The 15,711-nt window shown below is 36.2% G+C and overlaps 1 protein-coding gene across 5 annotated transcripts in view; it reads left to right on the forward strand.

The window, feature by feature from the left end:
* PALS1 (protein associated with LIN7 1, MAGUK p55 family member) overlaps positions 1–15,711 on the forward strand; it is a 102,324-nt gene that overhangs the window by 60,370 nt on the left and 26,243 nt on the right. For all 5 annotated transcript variants that reach the window (XM_061180936.1, XM_061180934.1, XM_061180938.1 and 2 more), the window contains 4 exons: positions 6,269–6,346; positions 6,919–7,065; positions 8,257–8,418; positions 10,260–10,337. In XM_061180936.1, the coding sequence (XP_061036919.1) occupies positions 6,269–6,346; positions 6,919–7,065; positions 8,257–8,418; positions 10,260–10,337 (465 nt within the window). The remainder of the gene's footprint in view (positions 1–6,268; positions 6,347–6,918; positions 7,066–8,256; positions 8,419–10,259; positions 10,338–15,711) is intronic.

A 15,711-nucleotide genomic window follows, 5' to 3' on the forward strand; every position in this document is an offset into this window, starting at 1 on the left:
TGTAACTCTTTAAAATGTCATCTCTGATTTAAAATGTAGTTACATAAACATATGATTAAAACACTATAAAATAGCAACATAACTGTTAGAACAGTTCTTCCCTTATATAATCATTATTAGTCTCTTTTATATAGTATGTTTGCAGAAATTTTCAAGAAGGAAGTACCTCATTCATAGGCATAAATAAAAATGCTATTGTCCATCAGGTAACAAGATTGAAAACTCTGTGAGAAAAAAATACTTTTTTAAAGTTATAATTCTCTTTAGTGCTTTTCTTTCTTACAAGTAGTTTTTATAATTTTTTTTGAATTTTTATTTTATTTATTTTTTTAAACAGGTTCTTACTAGTTATCCATTTTATACATATTAGTGTATATATGTCAATCCCAATCTCCCAATTCATCACACCCCCCCACCACCACTTTCCCCCCTTGGTGTCCATATGTTTGTTCTCTACATCTGTGTCTCAATTTCTGCCCTGCAAACCGGTTCATCTGTACCATTTTTCTAGGTTCCACATATATGCGTTTATATACGATATTTGTTTTTCTCTTTCTGACTTCACTCTGTATGACAGTCTCTAGATCCATCCACGTCTCTAAAAATGACCATATTTTGTTCCTTTTTATGGCTGAGTAATCCATTGTATATATGTACCACATCTTCTTTATCCATTCATCTGTCGATGGGCATTTAGGTTGCTTCCATGACCTGGCTATTGTAAATACTGCTGCAGTGAACATTGGGGTGCATGTGTCTTTTTGAATTATGGTTTTCTCTGGGTATATGCCCAGTAGTGGGATCGCTGGGTCATATGGTAGTTCTGTTTTTAGTTTTTTAAGGAACCTCCATACTGTTCTCCTTAGTGGCTTTATCAATTTACATTCCCACCAACAGTGCAGGAGGGTTCCCTTTTCTCCACACCCTCTCCAGCATTTGTTGTTAGTAGATTTTCTGATGATGCCCATTCTAACTGGTGTGAGGTGATACCTCATTGTAGTTTTGATTTGCATTTCTCTATAATCAGTGATGTTGAGCAGCTTTTCATGTGCTTCTTGGCCATCTGTATGTCTTCTTTGGAGAAATGTCTATTTAGGTCTTCTGCCCATTTTTGGATTGGGTTGTTTGTTTTTTTAATATTGAGCTGCATGAGCTGTTTATATATTTTGGAGATTAATCCTTTGTCTGTTGATTGGTTTGCAAATATTTTCTCCCATTCTGAGGGTTGTCTTTTCGTCTTGTTTGTAGTTTCCTTTGCTGTGCAAAAGCTTTGAAGTTTCATTAGGTCCCATTTGTTTATTTTTGTTTTTATTTCCATTACTCTAGGAGGTGGGTCAAAAAAGATCTTGCTATGATTTATGTCAAAGAGTGTTCTTCCTTTGTTTTCCTCTACGAGTTTTTATAGGGTCCAGTCTTACAATTAGGTCTCTAATCCATTTTGAGTTTATTTTTGTGTATGGTGTTAGGGAGTGTTCTAATTTCATTCTTTTACATGTAGCTGTCCAGTTTTCCCAGCACCACTTATTGAAGAGGCTGTCTCTTCTCCACTGTATATCCTTGCCTCCTTTGTCATAGATTAGTTGACCATAGGTGTGTGAGTTTATCTCCGGGCTTTCTATCCTGTTCCATTGATCTGTATTGCTGTTTTTGTGCCAGTACCATATTGTCTTGATTACTGTAGCTTTGTAGTATAGTCTGAGGTCAGGGAGTCTGATTCCTCCAGCTCCGTTTTTTTCCCTCAAACAGCTTTGGCTATTCGGGGTCTTTTGTGTATCCATACAAATTTTAGGATTTTTTTGTTCTAGTTCTGTAAAAAATGCCATTGGTAATTTGATAGGGATTGCATTGAATCTATAGATTGCTTTGGGTAGTATAGTCATTTTCACAATATTGATTCTTCCAAGAACATGGCATATCTCTCCATCTGTTTGTATCATCTTTAATTTCTTTCAGCAGTGTCTTATAGTTTTCTGCATACAGGTCTTTTGTCTCCCTAGGTAGGTTTATTCCTAGGTATTTTATTCTTTTTGTTGCAATGGTAAATGGGATTGTTTCCTTAATTTCTCTTTCAGATTTTTCATCATTAATGTATAGGAATGCAAGAGATTTCTGTGCATTAATTTTGTATCCTGCAACTTTACCAAATTCATTGATTAGCTGTAGAAGTTTTCTGGTGGCATCTTTAGGATTCTCTATGTATAGTATCATGTCATCTGCAAACAGTGACAGTTTTACTTCTTCTTTTCCAATTTGTATTCCTTTTATTTCTTTTTCTTCTCTGATTGCTGTGGCTGGGACTTCGAAAACTATGTTGAATAATAGTGGCGAGAGTGGACATCCTTGTCTTGTTCCTGATCTTAGAGGAAATGCTTTCAGTTTTCACCATTGAGAATGATGTTTGCTGCGGGTTTGTCGTATATGGCCTTTATTATGTTGAAGTAGGTTCCCTCTATGGACACTTTCTGGAGAGTTTGTATCATAAATGGGTGTTGAATTTTGTCAAAAGCTTTTTCTGCATCTGTTGAGATGACCATATAGTTTTTCTTCTTCAATTTGTTAATATGGTGTATCACATTGATTGATTTGTGTATATTGAAGAATCCTTGCATCCCTGGGATAAATCCCACTTGATCAAGGTGTATGATCCTTTTAATGTGTTGTTGGATTCTGTTTGCTAGTATTTTTCTGAGGATTTTTGCATCTGGATTCATCAGTGATATTGGTCTGTGATTTTCTTTTTTTGTAGTATCTTTGGTTTTGGTATCAGGGTGATGGTGGCCTCATAGAATGAGTTTGGAAGTGTTCCTTCCTCTGCATTTTTTGGAAGAGTTTGAGAAGGATGGGTGTTAGCTCTTCTCTAAATGTTTGATAGAATTCACCTGTGAAGCCATCTGGTCCTGGACTTTTGTTTGTTGGAAGACTTTTAATCACAGTTTCAATTTCATTACTTGTGATTGGTCTGTTCGTATTTTCTATTTCTTCCTGGTTCAGTCTTGGAAGGTTATACCTTTCTAAGAATTTGTCCATTTCTTCCAGGTTGTCTATTTTATTGGCATAGAGTTGCTTGTAGTAGTCTCTTAGGATGCTTTGTATTTCTGCGGTGTCTGTTGTAACTTCTCCTTTTTCATTTCTAATTTTATTGATTTGAGTCCTCTCCCTCTTTTTCTTGATGAGTCTGGCTAATGGTTTATCGATTTTGTTTATCTTCTCAGAGAACCAGCTTTTAGTTTTACTGATCTTGCTATTGTTTTCTTTGTTTCTATTTCATTTATTTTTGCTGTGATCTTTATGATTTCTTTCCTTCTACTAACTTTGGGTTTTGTTTGTTCTTCTTTCTCTAGTTCCTGTAGGTGTAAGGTTAGATTGTTTACTTTAGATTTTTCTTTTTCTTGAGGTGGGATTGTATTGCTCTAAACTTCCCTCTTAGAACTGCTTTTGCTGCATCCCATAGGTTTTGGTTCATCATGTTTTTGTTGTCATTTGTCTCTAGGTATTTTTTGATTTCCTCTTTGATTTCTTCAGTGATCTCTTGGTTATTTACTAACATATTGTTTAGCCTCCATGAGTTTGTGTTTTTTTTATGGTTTTTTCCCTGTAATGGATTTCTAATCTCAAAGCATTGTGGTCAGAAAAGATGCTTGATATGATTTCAGTTTTCTTAAATTTACTGAGGCTTGATTTGTGACCCAAGATGTGATCTATCCTGGAGAATGTTCTGTGTGCAGTTGAGAAGAAAGTGTAATCTGCTGTTTTTGGATGGAATGTCCTATAAATGTCAATGAAATCTATCTGGTCTATTGTGTCATTTAAAGCTTGTGTTTCCTTATTAATTTTCTATTTGGATGATCTATCCATTGGTGTAAGTGAGGTGTTAACGTCCCCCACTATTATTGTGTTACCGTCTATTTTCTCTTTTATAGCTGTTAGCAGTTGCCTTATGTATTGAGGTGCTCCTATGTTGGATGCATTTATATTTATAATTGTTATATCTTCTTCTTGGATTGATCTCTTGATCATTATGTAGTGTCCTTCCGTGTCTCTTGTAACATTCTTTATTTTAAAGTCTATTTTATCTTATATGAGTATTGCTACTCCAGCTTTCTTTTGATTTCCATTTACATGGAATATCTTTTTCCATCCCCTCACTTTCAGTCCGTATGTGTCCCTAGGTCTGAAGTGGGTCTCTTGTAGACAGCATATAGATGGGTCTTATTTTTGTGTCCATTCAGCGAGCCTGTGTCTTTTGGTTGGAGCATTTAATCCGTTCATATTTAAGGTAATTATGAATATGTATGTTCCTATTACCATTGTCTTAATTGTTATGGGTTTGTTTTTGTAGGTCCTTTTCTTCTCTTGTGTTTCCCACTTAGAGAAGTTCCTTTAGCATTTGTTGTAGAGCTGCTTTGGTGGTGCTGAATTCTCTTAGCTTTTGCTTGTCTGTAAAACTTTTGATTTCTCCGTCAAATCTGAATGAGATCCTTGCTGGGTAGAGTAATCTTCGTTGTAGGTTCTTCCCTTTCATCACTTTAAATATATCATCCTATTCCGTTCTGGCTTGTAGAGTTTCTGGTGAGAAATCAGCTGTTAACCTTATGGGAGTTCCCTTGTATGTTACCTGTCGTTTTTCCCTTGTTGCTTTCAATAATTTTTCTTTGTCTTTAATTTTTGTCAATTTGATTACTGTGTGTCTCGGCATGTTTCTCCTTGGGTTTATCCTGCCTGGGACTCTCTGCGCTTCCGGGGAGTGGCTATTTCCTTTCCCATGTTAGGGAAGTTTTCGACTATAATCTCTTCACATATTTTCTTGGCTCCTTTCTCTCTCTCTTCTCCTTCTGGGAGCCCTATAATGGAAACGTTGTTACGTTTAATGTTGTCCCAGAGGTCTCTTAGGCTGTCTTCATTTCTTTTCAATCTTTTTTCTTTATTCTGTTCTGCAGCAGTGAATTCCACCATTCTGTCTTCCAGGTCATTTGTCCGTTCTTCTGCCTCAGTTATTCTGCTATTGATTCCTTCTAGTGTATTTTTCATTTCACTTATTGTATTGTTCATCTCTGTTTGTTCTTTAGTTCTTCTAGGTCTCTGTTAAACATTTCTTGCATCTTCTCGATCTTTGCCTCCATTCTTTTTCTGAGGTCCTGGATCATATTCACTATCATTATTCTGAATTCTTTTTCCAGACGTTTGCCTATCTCCACTTCATTTAGTAGTTTTTCTGGGGTTTTATCTTGTTCCTTCATCTGGTACATAGCCCTCTGCCTTTTCATCTTGTCTTTCTGTGAATGTGGTTTTTGTTCCACAGGCTGCAGGATTGTAGTTCTTCTTGCTTCTGCTGTCTGCCCTCTGGTGGATGAGGCTATCTAAAAGGCTTGTGCAAGTTTCCTGATGGGAGGGACTGGTGGTGGGTAGAGTTGGGTGTTGCTCTGGTGTGCAGAGCTCAGTAAAATTTTAATCTGCTTGTCTGCTGATGGGTGGGGCTGGGTTCCCTCCCTGTTGGTTGTTTGGCTTGAGGCGACCCAGCACTGGAGCCTACCTGGCTCTTTGGTCAGGCTAATGGCGGACTCTGGGAGGGCTCACGCCAAGGAGTACTTCCCAGAACTTCTGCTGCCAGTGTCCTTGTCCTCACAGTGAGCCACAGCCACCCCCCGCCTCTGCAGGAGACCCTCCAACACTATCAGGTAGGTCTGGTTCAGTCTCTTATGGGGTCACTGCTCCTTCCCCTGGGTCCCAATGGGCACACTACTTTGTGTGTGCCCTCCAAGAGTGGAGTCTCTCTTTCCCCCAGTCCTGTTGAAGTCCTGCAATCAAATCCCACTAGCCTTCAACGTCTGATTCTCTAGGAATTCCTCCTCCCTTTGCCGTACCCCCAGGTTGGGAAGCCTGACTTGGGGCTCAGAACCTTTACTCTTGTGGGTGGACTTGCGTGGTATAAGTGTTCTCCAGTTTGTGAGTCACCCACCCAGCAGTTTTGGGATTTGATTTTATTGTGATTGCGCCCCTCCTGCCGTCTCATTGTGGCTTCTCCTTTGCCTTTGGATGTGGGGTATCTTTTTTGGTGAGTTCCAGTGTCTTCCTGTCAAGGATTGTTCAGCAGTTAGTTGTGATTCTGGTGCTCTCGGAAGAGGGAGCGAGCACACATCCTTCTACTCCGCCATCTTGAACCCGTTTTCCAGTTTTTACAATTTTAAATCGTACCTTTTTTAAAAAAAAAAAATTTATAAATGCTGGTGATATTTTCTATAACCTAGGAAGAATATTCTTTGTTTCTTAGGTACAAACTGTTTTGAAGGCAATCCACCAGAAGGAAGGACAAGAATTAACTGCTTTGCTGAATGCGCCACATATTCAGGTAGAAAATGGAGAGAGCATCATATATGTGGTTTTTCCAGCATCCAAAATCACTTTGAATCAGAGTCTCTTGGGCTAAAAGAGACCTCAAATATTAATGTAGCCTGTTTTGATTGCTTGCAACTCCCATTGCAGAATAATTATTGTTGGATTATATATTTTTGTAGTTAAAGTTAACCACATTATCTTTGAAACAACTTCTTATTCTTTACAAATTCCTCCCTTTTTTGGTCATATTTTTCCATAAATTTTAATTATCTATGATGTTGGACCCTTGAGGTAATTTTGTTTTTTATGAAGTTTAATAAGCATTTTAGACTTTCATAACTCATCCCAGAGTATTCCCTATTATACCTAACAAATCTTTAGTTATTATTAGCTATAAAAGATACAGGGTTGCATCTGTACTTCATTTGGAAAGTTTGAAAAGAGATCTGAATATATAATTAATTACAGCACTTCTATTAAAGGTTTAATGATCAGGATACTATCTATGTACATGATTAGGTTAAAATCTCTCTACAGAAATAAATCATGCTTTTACTTTAAATGCTATGGGTTTCTTTGAAACAGGCACTTTTACTGGCCCATGATAAGGTTGCTGAGCAGGAAATGCAGCTGGAGCCCATTACAGATGAGAGAGTTTATGAAAGCATTGGCCAATATGGAGGAGAAACTGTAAAAATAGTTCGTATAGAAAAGGCTCGAGATATTCCATTGGTAAGTGTCCCACACCTCTGATATACGATCTTTTCTACACAGGGGTCTTCTGTATGGCAGATAGTTGAAGACCCTTTACATTTCTGGTAGTTTTTCTCTTTGGAGGCTAATTTTTTGGAATTCTTTTATGTTCTTCCTCATACTCCTTATTCATCTGAGAAAAAATTTGTTCATCTTTTCTCACCCATAATTTGATGAAAATAATAGCTTGTGAAGTAATTGTTGAACAAAGAAGGGACAAGTAATCTGCTTCATTAGTCTGCCAGCTTTTTAAAAAAACATTGGAAGTCTGATCTTTTCATTCAATGTAATTACTTACATACTTCACGTATACTTAGAAGTATGCATTGTTTAATGTTAATATTTTGTAGTTTTTATATGTAGAACGTTTTTCTGTTAGTCTGCTATCATTGAGTTAATTTTCTTTATTTTCAAAGAAATGTTTTTGAATCCTGAGTTCTCAAATTGTCTTGCACAGTGGTACATGAAATAGGGACTGTATTTTATTAAAGGGCATTTTATGTAACTAGGTTTTTCCCCACCAGAAAAAAGGAAATTGGGAACGTTATGACAAAATTTTAAAATTAAAGTTCAGGAGAAAAGTGTTACAAACTGTCTACTTTCAAGCTTTATTCTGTATTTCATATTTCCAGTTTTTGAGTGTATATATTTCAGTTGTACTTCCAATTTGTGTAATAAGTATTAATGTTTAATACATTTTAATGTGAATTGGATGCAGCTGTAATATTTAACATTTTGATAGTTAACCAGATTAGTATCCATCTCTTAATGATATTTTGAATTTAAAAAGACTTTTAGTTACAAGTCATGTTCACTAATTATACCTAAATATAATATAACCATTTGAATAGCATCCAGCATATAGAGAACAAATTTGATTATAGGCTTTCACATTGTTTTTGAGCAAGTGCATTTTTATGCTGTTGTATGCTTCAAAAGTCTAATTTTAGAATTTTAATGAATGGAATGCTTCTGAAGCAAAAAATGTGGGGGAAATGATCAGCTTTCAAACCTAATTGCCATGATTACTCTAGCTGTGTAAATAAATTTTTTCTCAAGATAACTGAAGGCTAGAATTGTTGAATAGAAAAATAAAAATTAAAAAATGAGGAAATGTTGAACAAAAAAATTGCATTTTTATTTAAATATTGGCTATTGAATTTTTTTAAGGGTGCTACAGTTCGTAATGAAATGGATTCTGTCATCATTAGTCGGATAGTAAAAGGAGGTGCTGCAGAAAAAAGCGGTCTCTTACATGAAGGGGATGAAGTTCTGGAGATCAATGGCATTGAAATTCGGGGGAAAGATGTCAATGAGGTTTTTGACTTGTTGGTAAGTTGCCCCGGGTAGAAGAATAATTGATAGACTCTCAAAAGCGTCTTTTGTTATTGGACTTCAGAATAAAATATTTAAAAAGCATTTTAAAAATAACTGTTAAGATCTCTATACAATTTCTAGCATAATTTTCCCATGATATAATTGTTTCCACAATATTTATTAGTAGAATTTTATTCTTGTGGGGGTGGAGGTGCTACTGATTTTTTTTCTTTATTACTACCAGGTATATTTTATTCGCCTCTGAAATCACTAATAATAACTCATTCAAAAATATATGTATTAAATGCCTACTGTGTGCTAGCTGCTAGGGAAACAGTAACAAAACAAAGTTCACACCCTCATGATTTTTATGTTCATTTTGGTTTTTCATTACCTACAATTGATTGTTGTTTCCTTAACAATATTAGATAATAACAGTGGTATAGCTCTACATTGTTCAATGTAATAACCATTAGCTACATGTGCTAGTTATTTCTATTTAAATTAAGTAAAGTTTAAAATTCAGTTCCTCATTCTTACTAGCTGCATTTCAGATGCTCAAGAAGCAGTATGTTACTAATGGCTATCATATGAAGGTGTAGATATAGGAATATGACATTCTGCAATTCCAGTCCACTGATCAGAATTCTGTCATCATAGAAAGTTCTGTTAGACAGTGGTGGTATAATCAGGAGGCCATTTAGAGCCAACTTTTGAGGGCAATTTATGATCACTTCTTATATACCCCATCAATCAGATTTATATTCTTATTTACTTAATATGAGTTGTTACATTAGAATCTCTCCTATCTGCTGACGTCTAGTGAAGAATCTAGAAAACATCCTCACATCCTTATTGTCACCCAGTCCCATTCATTGCTTTGATAGCACAAAGTGCCAGTGGTCATTGTTCTTAGCCCTTGTTTTACTGGCTGCTGTCTCTAGATTGAGTACTGCTCCCTGCTATCTCAGGACCAGAAGTGTGATTACTGTCTAGGCTGGAGGTAGCTGAGCAAGGCGGGCAGTGGTGTACAGTTGTCCCTTGGTATCCACGGGGGATTGGTTCCAGGGCCCCCATGGATACCAAAATCCATGGATGCTCAAGTCCCTTACATAAAAGGCATAGTTTTTGCTTATAAACTACGTACATCCCCCAGTATACTTTAAATAATCTCTAGATTATTTATAATACCTAATACAATGTAAATGCTAAGTAAATAGCTGTTTGCAGGCGGCAAAATCAAGTTTTGCATTTTGGAACTTTCTGGAATTTTTTTCCATCCACGGTTTGTTGAATTCACAGAAATGGAACCCATGAATACGGAGGGCCAACTGTACTGGAAAATAATAGAGAACCTAGCAGTAAGACTCTATACAGTTATAAAATAGAATGAATGACAGAGACAAAGCATCTGGGAAGTAAGAATATTTGTGTACTTGCATCGCTTTTCTAATCCTAGTAAAATTACTATTTAAATTCTACTGTATTAAAATTGATGTATGTCAGAGTAGATAACCCAGAAGTGCTGCAGTATCTTCCAGTCCTTTACTGTGGAATCTTCCTAAACTTAAACTTAATGGAAGACAAAAACCCAAGACTTATGGGCTAAGCGGTTTTTCCCAGTGGATGAGAGGACCAAAATTGCAGAATGTCATATTCCTGGGTAGTTCTATAATGGAGTCCGCGAAAGGCATAATTTGTGCTTCCTGATAAAATGGGATTCATCTTTTCCATTTTTTTTTTTTAAGTCTCCTTGGGGTTCCAGAATAGTCCAGTTTAGGGACTATTGATCATAAGATCATGGAATGATTTTCATAAATACAGCTTTTTAAAATAATGTACTTTTTCTGTTACAGTCTGATATGCATGGTACTTTGACATTTGTTTTGATTCCCAGTCAACAGATCAAGCCTCCTCCTGCTAAGGAAACAGTAGTAAGTGATTTTTTTAATGTTCATTATTTATTTTCTGACGGCTACTGTTTACTTTTTTCTTAATTAACAAACTTTATTTTTTAAGAGTATTTTTAGGGGACTTCCCTGGTGGCACAGTGGTTAAGAATCTGCCTGCCAATGCAGGAGACACGGGTTCAATCCCTGGTCTGGGAAGATCCCACATGCCACGGAGCAATTAAGCCCGTGCGCCACAACTACTGAGCCTGCGCACCACAACTACTAAAGCCCACACGCTCTAGGGCCCGCCTGCTGCAACTGCTGACCCCGTGTGCTGCAACTACTGAAGCCCACACGCCTAGAGCCCGTGCTTCGCAAGAAGAGAAGCCACTGCAATGAGAAGCCCGTGCACTACAACGAAGAGTAGCCCCCACTTGCCACAACTAGAGAAAGGCTGCGTGCAGCAACAAAGACCCAATGCAGCCGGAAAAAAAAAAATTAAAAAAAAAAAAAAAGAGTAGTTTTAGGTTCACAGCAAAATTGAGCAGAAAGTACAGAGTTCCCACATAATTCCCACTCTCACACATGCACAGTCTCCCCTGCTATCAACATTCTACACCAGAGTGGTGTATCTGTTACATTGGTGAATTGATGGTTTCATTATTACCCAAAGTTCATAGTTTACTTTAGGATTCAATTTCGGTGTTGTACATCCTATGAGTTTTGACAAATGTATAATTACGTATATCTACCATCGTAACGTACAGAATAGTTTCACTGCCCTAAAAATCCTCTATGCTCTGCTTATTCATCACTTCCTCCCCCCAACCCATGGCAACCATACTGTCTTGACTGCGATGGTTTACCTTTTCCAGAATGTCATATAGTTGGAATCTTACAGTATGTAGTCTTTTCAAATTGGCTTTTTTTCACTAGTGGTAAGCATTTAAGTCCTCCATGTCTTTTCATAGCTTGATAGCTCCTTTCTTCTTAGCACTGAATAATATTCCATTGTCTGGATATACAACAGTTGACCCACACACCTACTGAAGGACATTTTGGTTGCCTCCAAGTTTTGGTAGTTATGAACAAACACCCTGTGGAGGTTTTTGTGTGGATATAAGTTTTCAGCTCATTAATACCAAGGAATTGAAAACCTCAAACAAAAACATGCACAGCGATGTTTATCATTTGAGCATCAGAAATGTCACTCTAAATATTTCTTGCACTCAAGTAAAAACAGGTAAATTCAGTAGATTTTATTTAAATAAATATGACATATTAATATTTCAAAGTTAGTGAACTCTGAAAAGTAAAAAAATAGAAAATACTTCTTTTTCAGAATTTTTATGACTTATAATGTTCAACTTTGTCTTTTTCTGTCAGAATAGGTGGGTTTATTTAACTTAAATATGCTTAGTGTAGTGGGAAAAAGTGCTTTTTACAAAGTATGCACAACTCTTAATTTAGAATGTATATTGCTCTTTATGTTAAATACTCTAGCTATAGTAAAAAATAGACTTCATTACCATATGATCCAGCAATTCCACTCCTAGGTATAGATCCTAAGAGAACTGAAGACATACCTCTTTTCAAAAACTTGTACATGAATGTTCAAAACAGCATTTTTCATAGCAGCCAGAAGGTAGAAACAACTCAGATGTTTGCCAGCTGATGAATGGAAAGCAAAATATGGTATATCCATAGAATGGGATATTATTTGGCAGTTACAAGGAATAAAGTACTGATATATGCTACAACATGGATGAACCTTGAAAAAGTTATGCTAAGTGAAAGAAGCCATTCACAAAAGGCCGTGTATTGGGTTCATTTATATAAAATGTCCAGAATGGGTAAGTCATAGAGACAGAAAGTAAATTAGTAGTTACTTAGGTGAAAGGGTGGGGATTTAGGAGGGAATAAGAGTGACTCCCAATCAGTAGGGCTTTGATAAAAATGTTCTAAAATTGTTTGTGGTTGCACGACTCTAAATTTACTAAAAACCACCCAACTGTACACATGGGTGACTTGTATAGCATATGAATTATATCTCAATAAAGCTGTTAAAAAGTTGTAGACTTCAGTGTGCTGGATTAACATGGTAGCCTGATGTATTGCATCTGTTACTATTTTAAATTTTTGTACAAGCATAACAATTTGAAAGGGAACACAGTTTAATTTTTTTCTTAATATTTCATCACAGTTATGCTTTATATTTTGGCTATCGTTCCATCTTTTCCCTTTATTGGAACATATTGAAGTCAATGTTGCATTTGCAACCTTCCTTCTGTTTAAAGTTCTTTGTAGGAAGAGAAATGAGGAAATAGTTTGTCTTTGAATTTCAACAGCCTTATTCTCAGTGCACTATTCTTTTCCACATATCTCTCCTATGAACAAGCCCTGAACTTCAAAAGTAGCTATGCAGTGTGAGGAGACACAACAGAAGAAGGTTGGAATATTTGCTTACTTATATGACTTTAACAAGAAAGGGAGAGAAAGGAAAAGAAAAGATGCTAGGCTTATCCCTTTTAGAATACAGCATTTGATGGGTAGAGGTGTTTTCAAAATAGAAATGGTGTGCAATATTTTTTTTCCCTTCATTTCCTCCTTTCATTGAGAAGAACTCTCAATTGCAATATCTCTTGTAAAGTTTTTATCAAACTTAAACAGGTTTGAAATGAACTACTATTATTAATGCTCGCATTGAAGATTTCCGCAAGGAAAACAGTGATAGTATATCATAATTTTATTTGGCATATGCAGAATAATTTTATATGGGATTAGTGATTTTAAGAAATAACCATTTTTTAAAATTGAAGTATAGTTGATTTACAATGTTATGTTAGTTTCTGGTGTACAGCAAAGTGATTCAGATACCTATTCTTTTTCATATTGTTTTTCATTATGGTTTATTACAGGATATTGATTATCTTTCCCTGTGCTATTCAGTAAGACCTTGTTGTTTAACTATTTTATATATAGTAGTTTGTATCTGCTAATCCCAAACTCCTAATTTATCCCTCCCCCACCCCCTTTCTGTTTTGGTAACCGTAAGTTTGTTTTCTACCTCTGTGGGTCTGTTTCTGTTTTCTAAATAAGTTCATTTGTATCATATTTTAGATTTCACATGTAAGTGATACCATATGGCACTTGTCTTTCTCTTTCTGACTTCACTTAGTATGATAATCTCTAGGTCCATCCATGTTGCTACAAATGGCATTATTTCATTCTTTTTTATGGCTGAGTAGTATTCCATTGTATATGTACCACATCTTTATCCATTCATCTGTTGATGGACATTTAGGTTGCTTCCATGTCTTGGCTATTGTAAATAGTGCTGCTATGAACACTGGGGTGCGTATATCTTTTTTCATATTAGAGTTTAATTAGAACCAATTTATTAAGCATAATTATGGTACAGGTCAGGATCTAGTAAGAGCAACAGAAGGTTATCTTTCTGATGTGTGTTTTGTGATGTTAGAAAGAAACATGCGTTTAAGATAGCAAAATAGGTGTTATCTGAAACTCCATCATAATCACTTGCTGAATTATAACATTACAAATGGCAAGACTAAGCTGTGTCAGGAGAAGTACTCCCTTATTTGGTAAGTTTCTTTTGTATCACACATAGCAGCCAGGGGCTGCTCCATTGATTGCAGTGGACAAAAGTCTTGACACCTTTGTAGTTCAGCTTCCTAGGTTACTGGCACATTTGTCCAAGGAAACATATACATTGTTTAAACTATAGTTACCTTCTCCCCGCATTGACTAAAAGAAAAGTTGGAGTTCCCAGAGAAGTGTGTAAAACTTTAGATTATTTCACAATATAATTGAAATAATATTGAAGGGAGGAAATAGAATATTTGAGCCGAAGGCACTTCATTCGTCTAGTCTAATGCCCAAATATAAACAGGAGTAAATTGAAATGTAGGGGATCACACTAGTTATTAGTGATGGAATATGCACTAGAAAATTCAGAGATTATTGATTGTCCAATAAGTGTTAGCTGTTATTATGATTACTTACTTTGTGCCAGGCACAATACTAATTGTTTTACATGTGTTATCTCATTTAATCCTTATAGTATCCCTTTTAAGTATAGCTATCTTTATTATTCCCATTTAACAAGCATTGCAACTAGAATTAGAAAGGTCAAGTTAATTGCCCAAGCCCACTATTGGTGAGTGACTGAGCCAGGACTAGAACCCATGCCTATTCCAGAACTTTTGCTCTTAACTGCTGTGTAATATAACAGGTACTGTCCCACAAAGCTACTAAATGTTAGAAGGTTTCTGTATTACTGTTTATTATCAGTCCAAAGAAAATAATTACAATACCATGATAGAAAATTGTAACTATGGGTGAATTAACCTGTTAGTAGCTATATGATATGATAGTGAGTCTGGATTATGAGTACAATAAAAGCATATTATGAGACTTTAGTATTTGAAATTGATGTAGGATCTCTTCTGTCTGTAGGAGACTTGATAACTCTAATAATGCTGGGAGCATGACTGAAGTCTCTTGATTTTGGGGGTCTGGGCTGGGAGTATGGGAGAAAGATGTAGTTTTAGGGGAATTTAAAGACTTAGGAGGATACTAAAATCACAGTTCAGGGATACAAACCATAGAATTAACCACTAGGCCAGTGGTATTAATAACTGAAATATTATGGGCCCCAAATAATTTTTTTCCTCACAATGAATATCTACTTGATCCCTTTTGTGTACTAGGGCACTGTGCTAATAAGTGCTAGCTTTATAATAATGAACATGACATTAATTATAGTTTGCAGTAAGTTGATAAGATGGAAATCAATAGAATATGAGCACTGAGAATAAAAGGAGGTGGATTGATTATATAAGGTTGGCAGGAAAGGCCTCCTGGAGGAGGCAACATGAAGCTGAGACCTGTTGAATGAGATGAAGCCAGGCCTGTTAATTACCAGAAGGGCTTTCAGGTATAATTTCTAAAGAACTTTGTGTTTGGAAAGCCTGTAGGAATGGAGCAAAGTAGGGGAGTAGAAAGGTGAGGAGGGAATTCTAAGAGATGAGGCTTGAGAGGTAGATAGGGCCAGGTCAAGTAAGTCTTCTTGGCCACGGCAGGGAGTTTGCATTTCAAATACAGTAACATGGTCTGATTTGTATTTAAAAACAAAACACATCTGGCTGCTGGGTGGAAATTGGATTAGTAGAGCCAATAATGGAAGCAAGGAGATTTAGGAAACTGTTGCTGAAGCCATTATAAAGTATGATGTTGACTTTTAAATTTCGATGATAGCAGTGGCAGTGGAGAGTATGAATCAGGCTATGTTCTGAAGTAGAAATGACAGGACCTTGTAATGAATGTGGAGAGTAAAGGATAGGGAAGAAGCAAGGATGCTCGAACAACTGGGTGGTTAGTGGTGGTGCTTACT

This window comes from Eubalaena glacialis, chromosome 2, assembly GCF_028564815.1.
Source record: "Eubalaena glacialis isolate mEubGla1 chromosome 2, mEubGla1.1.hap2.+ XY, whole genome shotgun sequence".
Taxonomy (NCBI): domain Eukaryota; kingdom Metazoa; phylum Chordata; class Mammalia; order Artiodactyla; family Balaenidae; genus Eubalaena; species Eubalaena glacialis.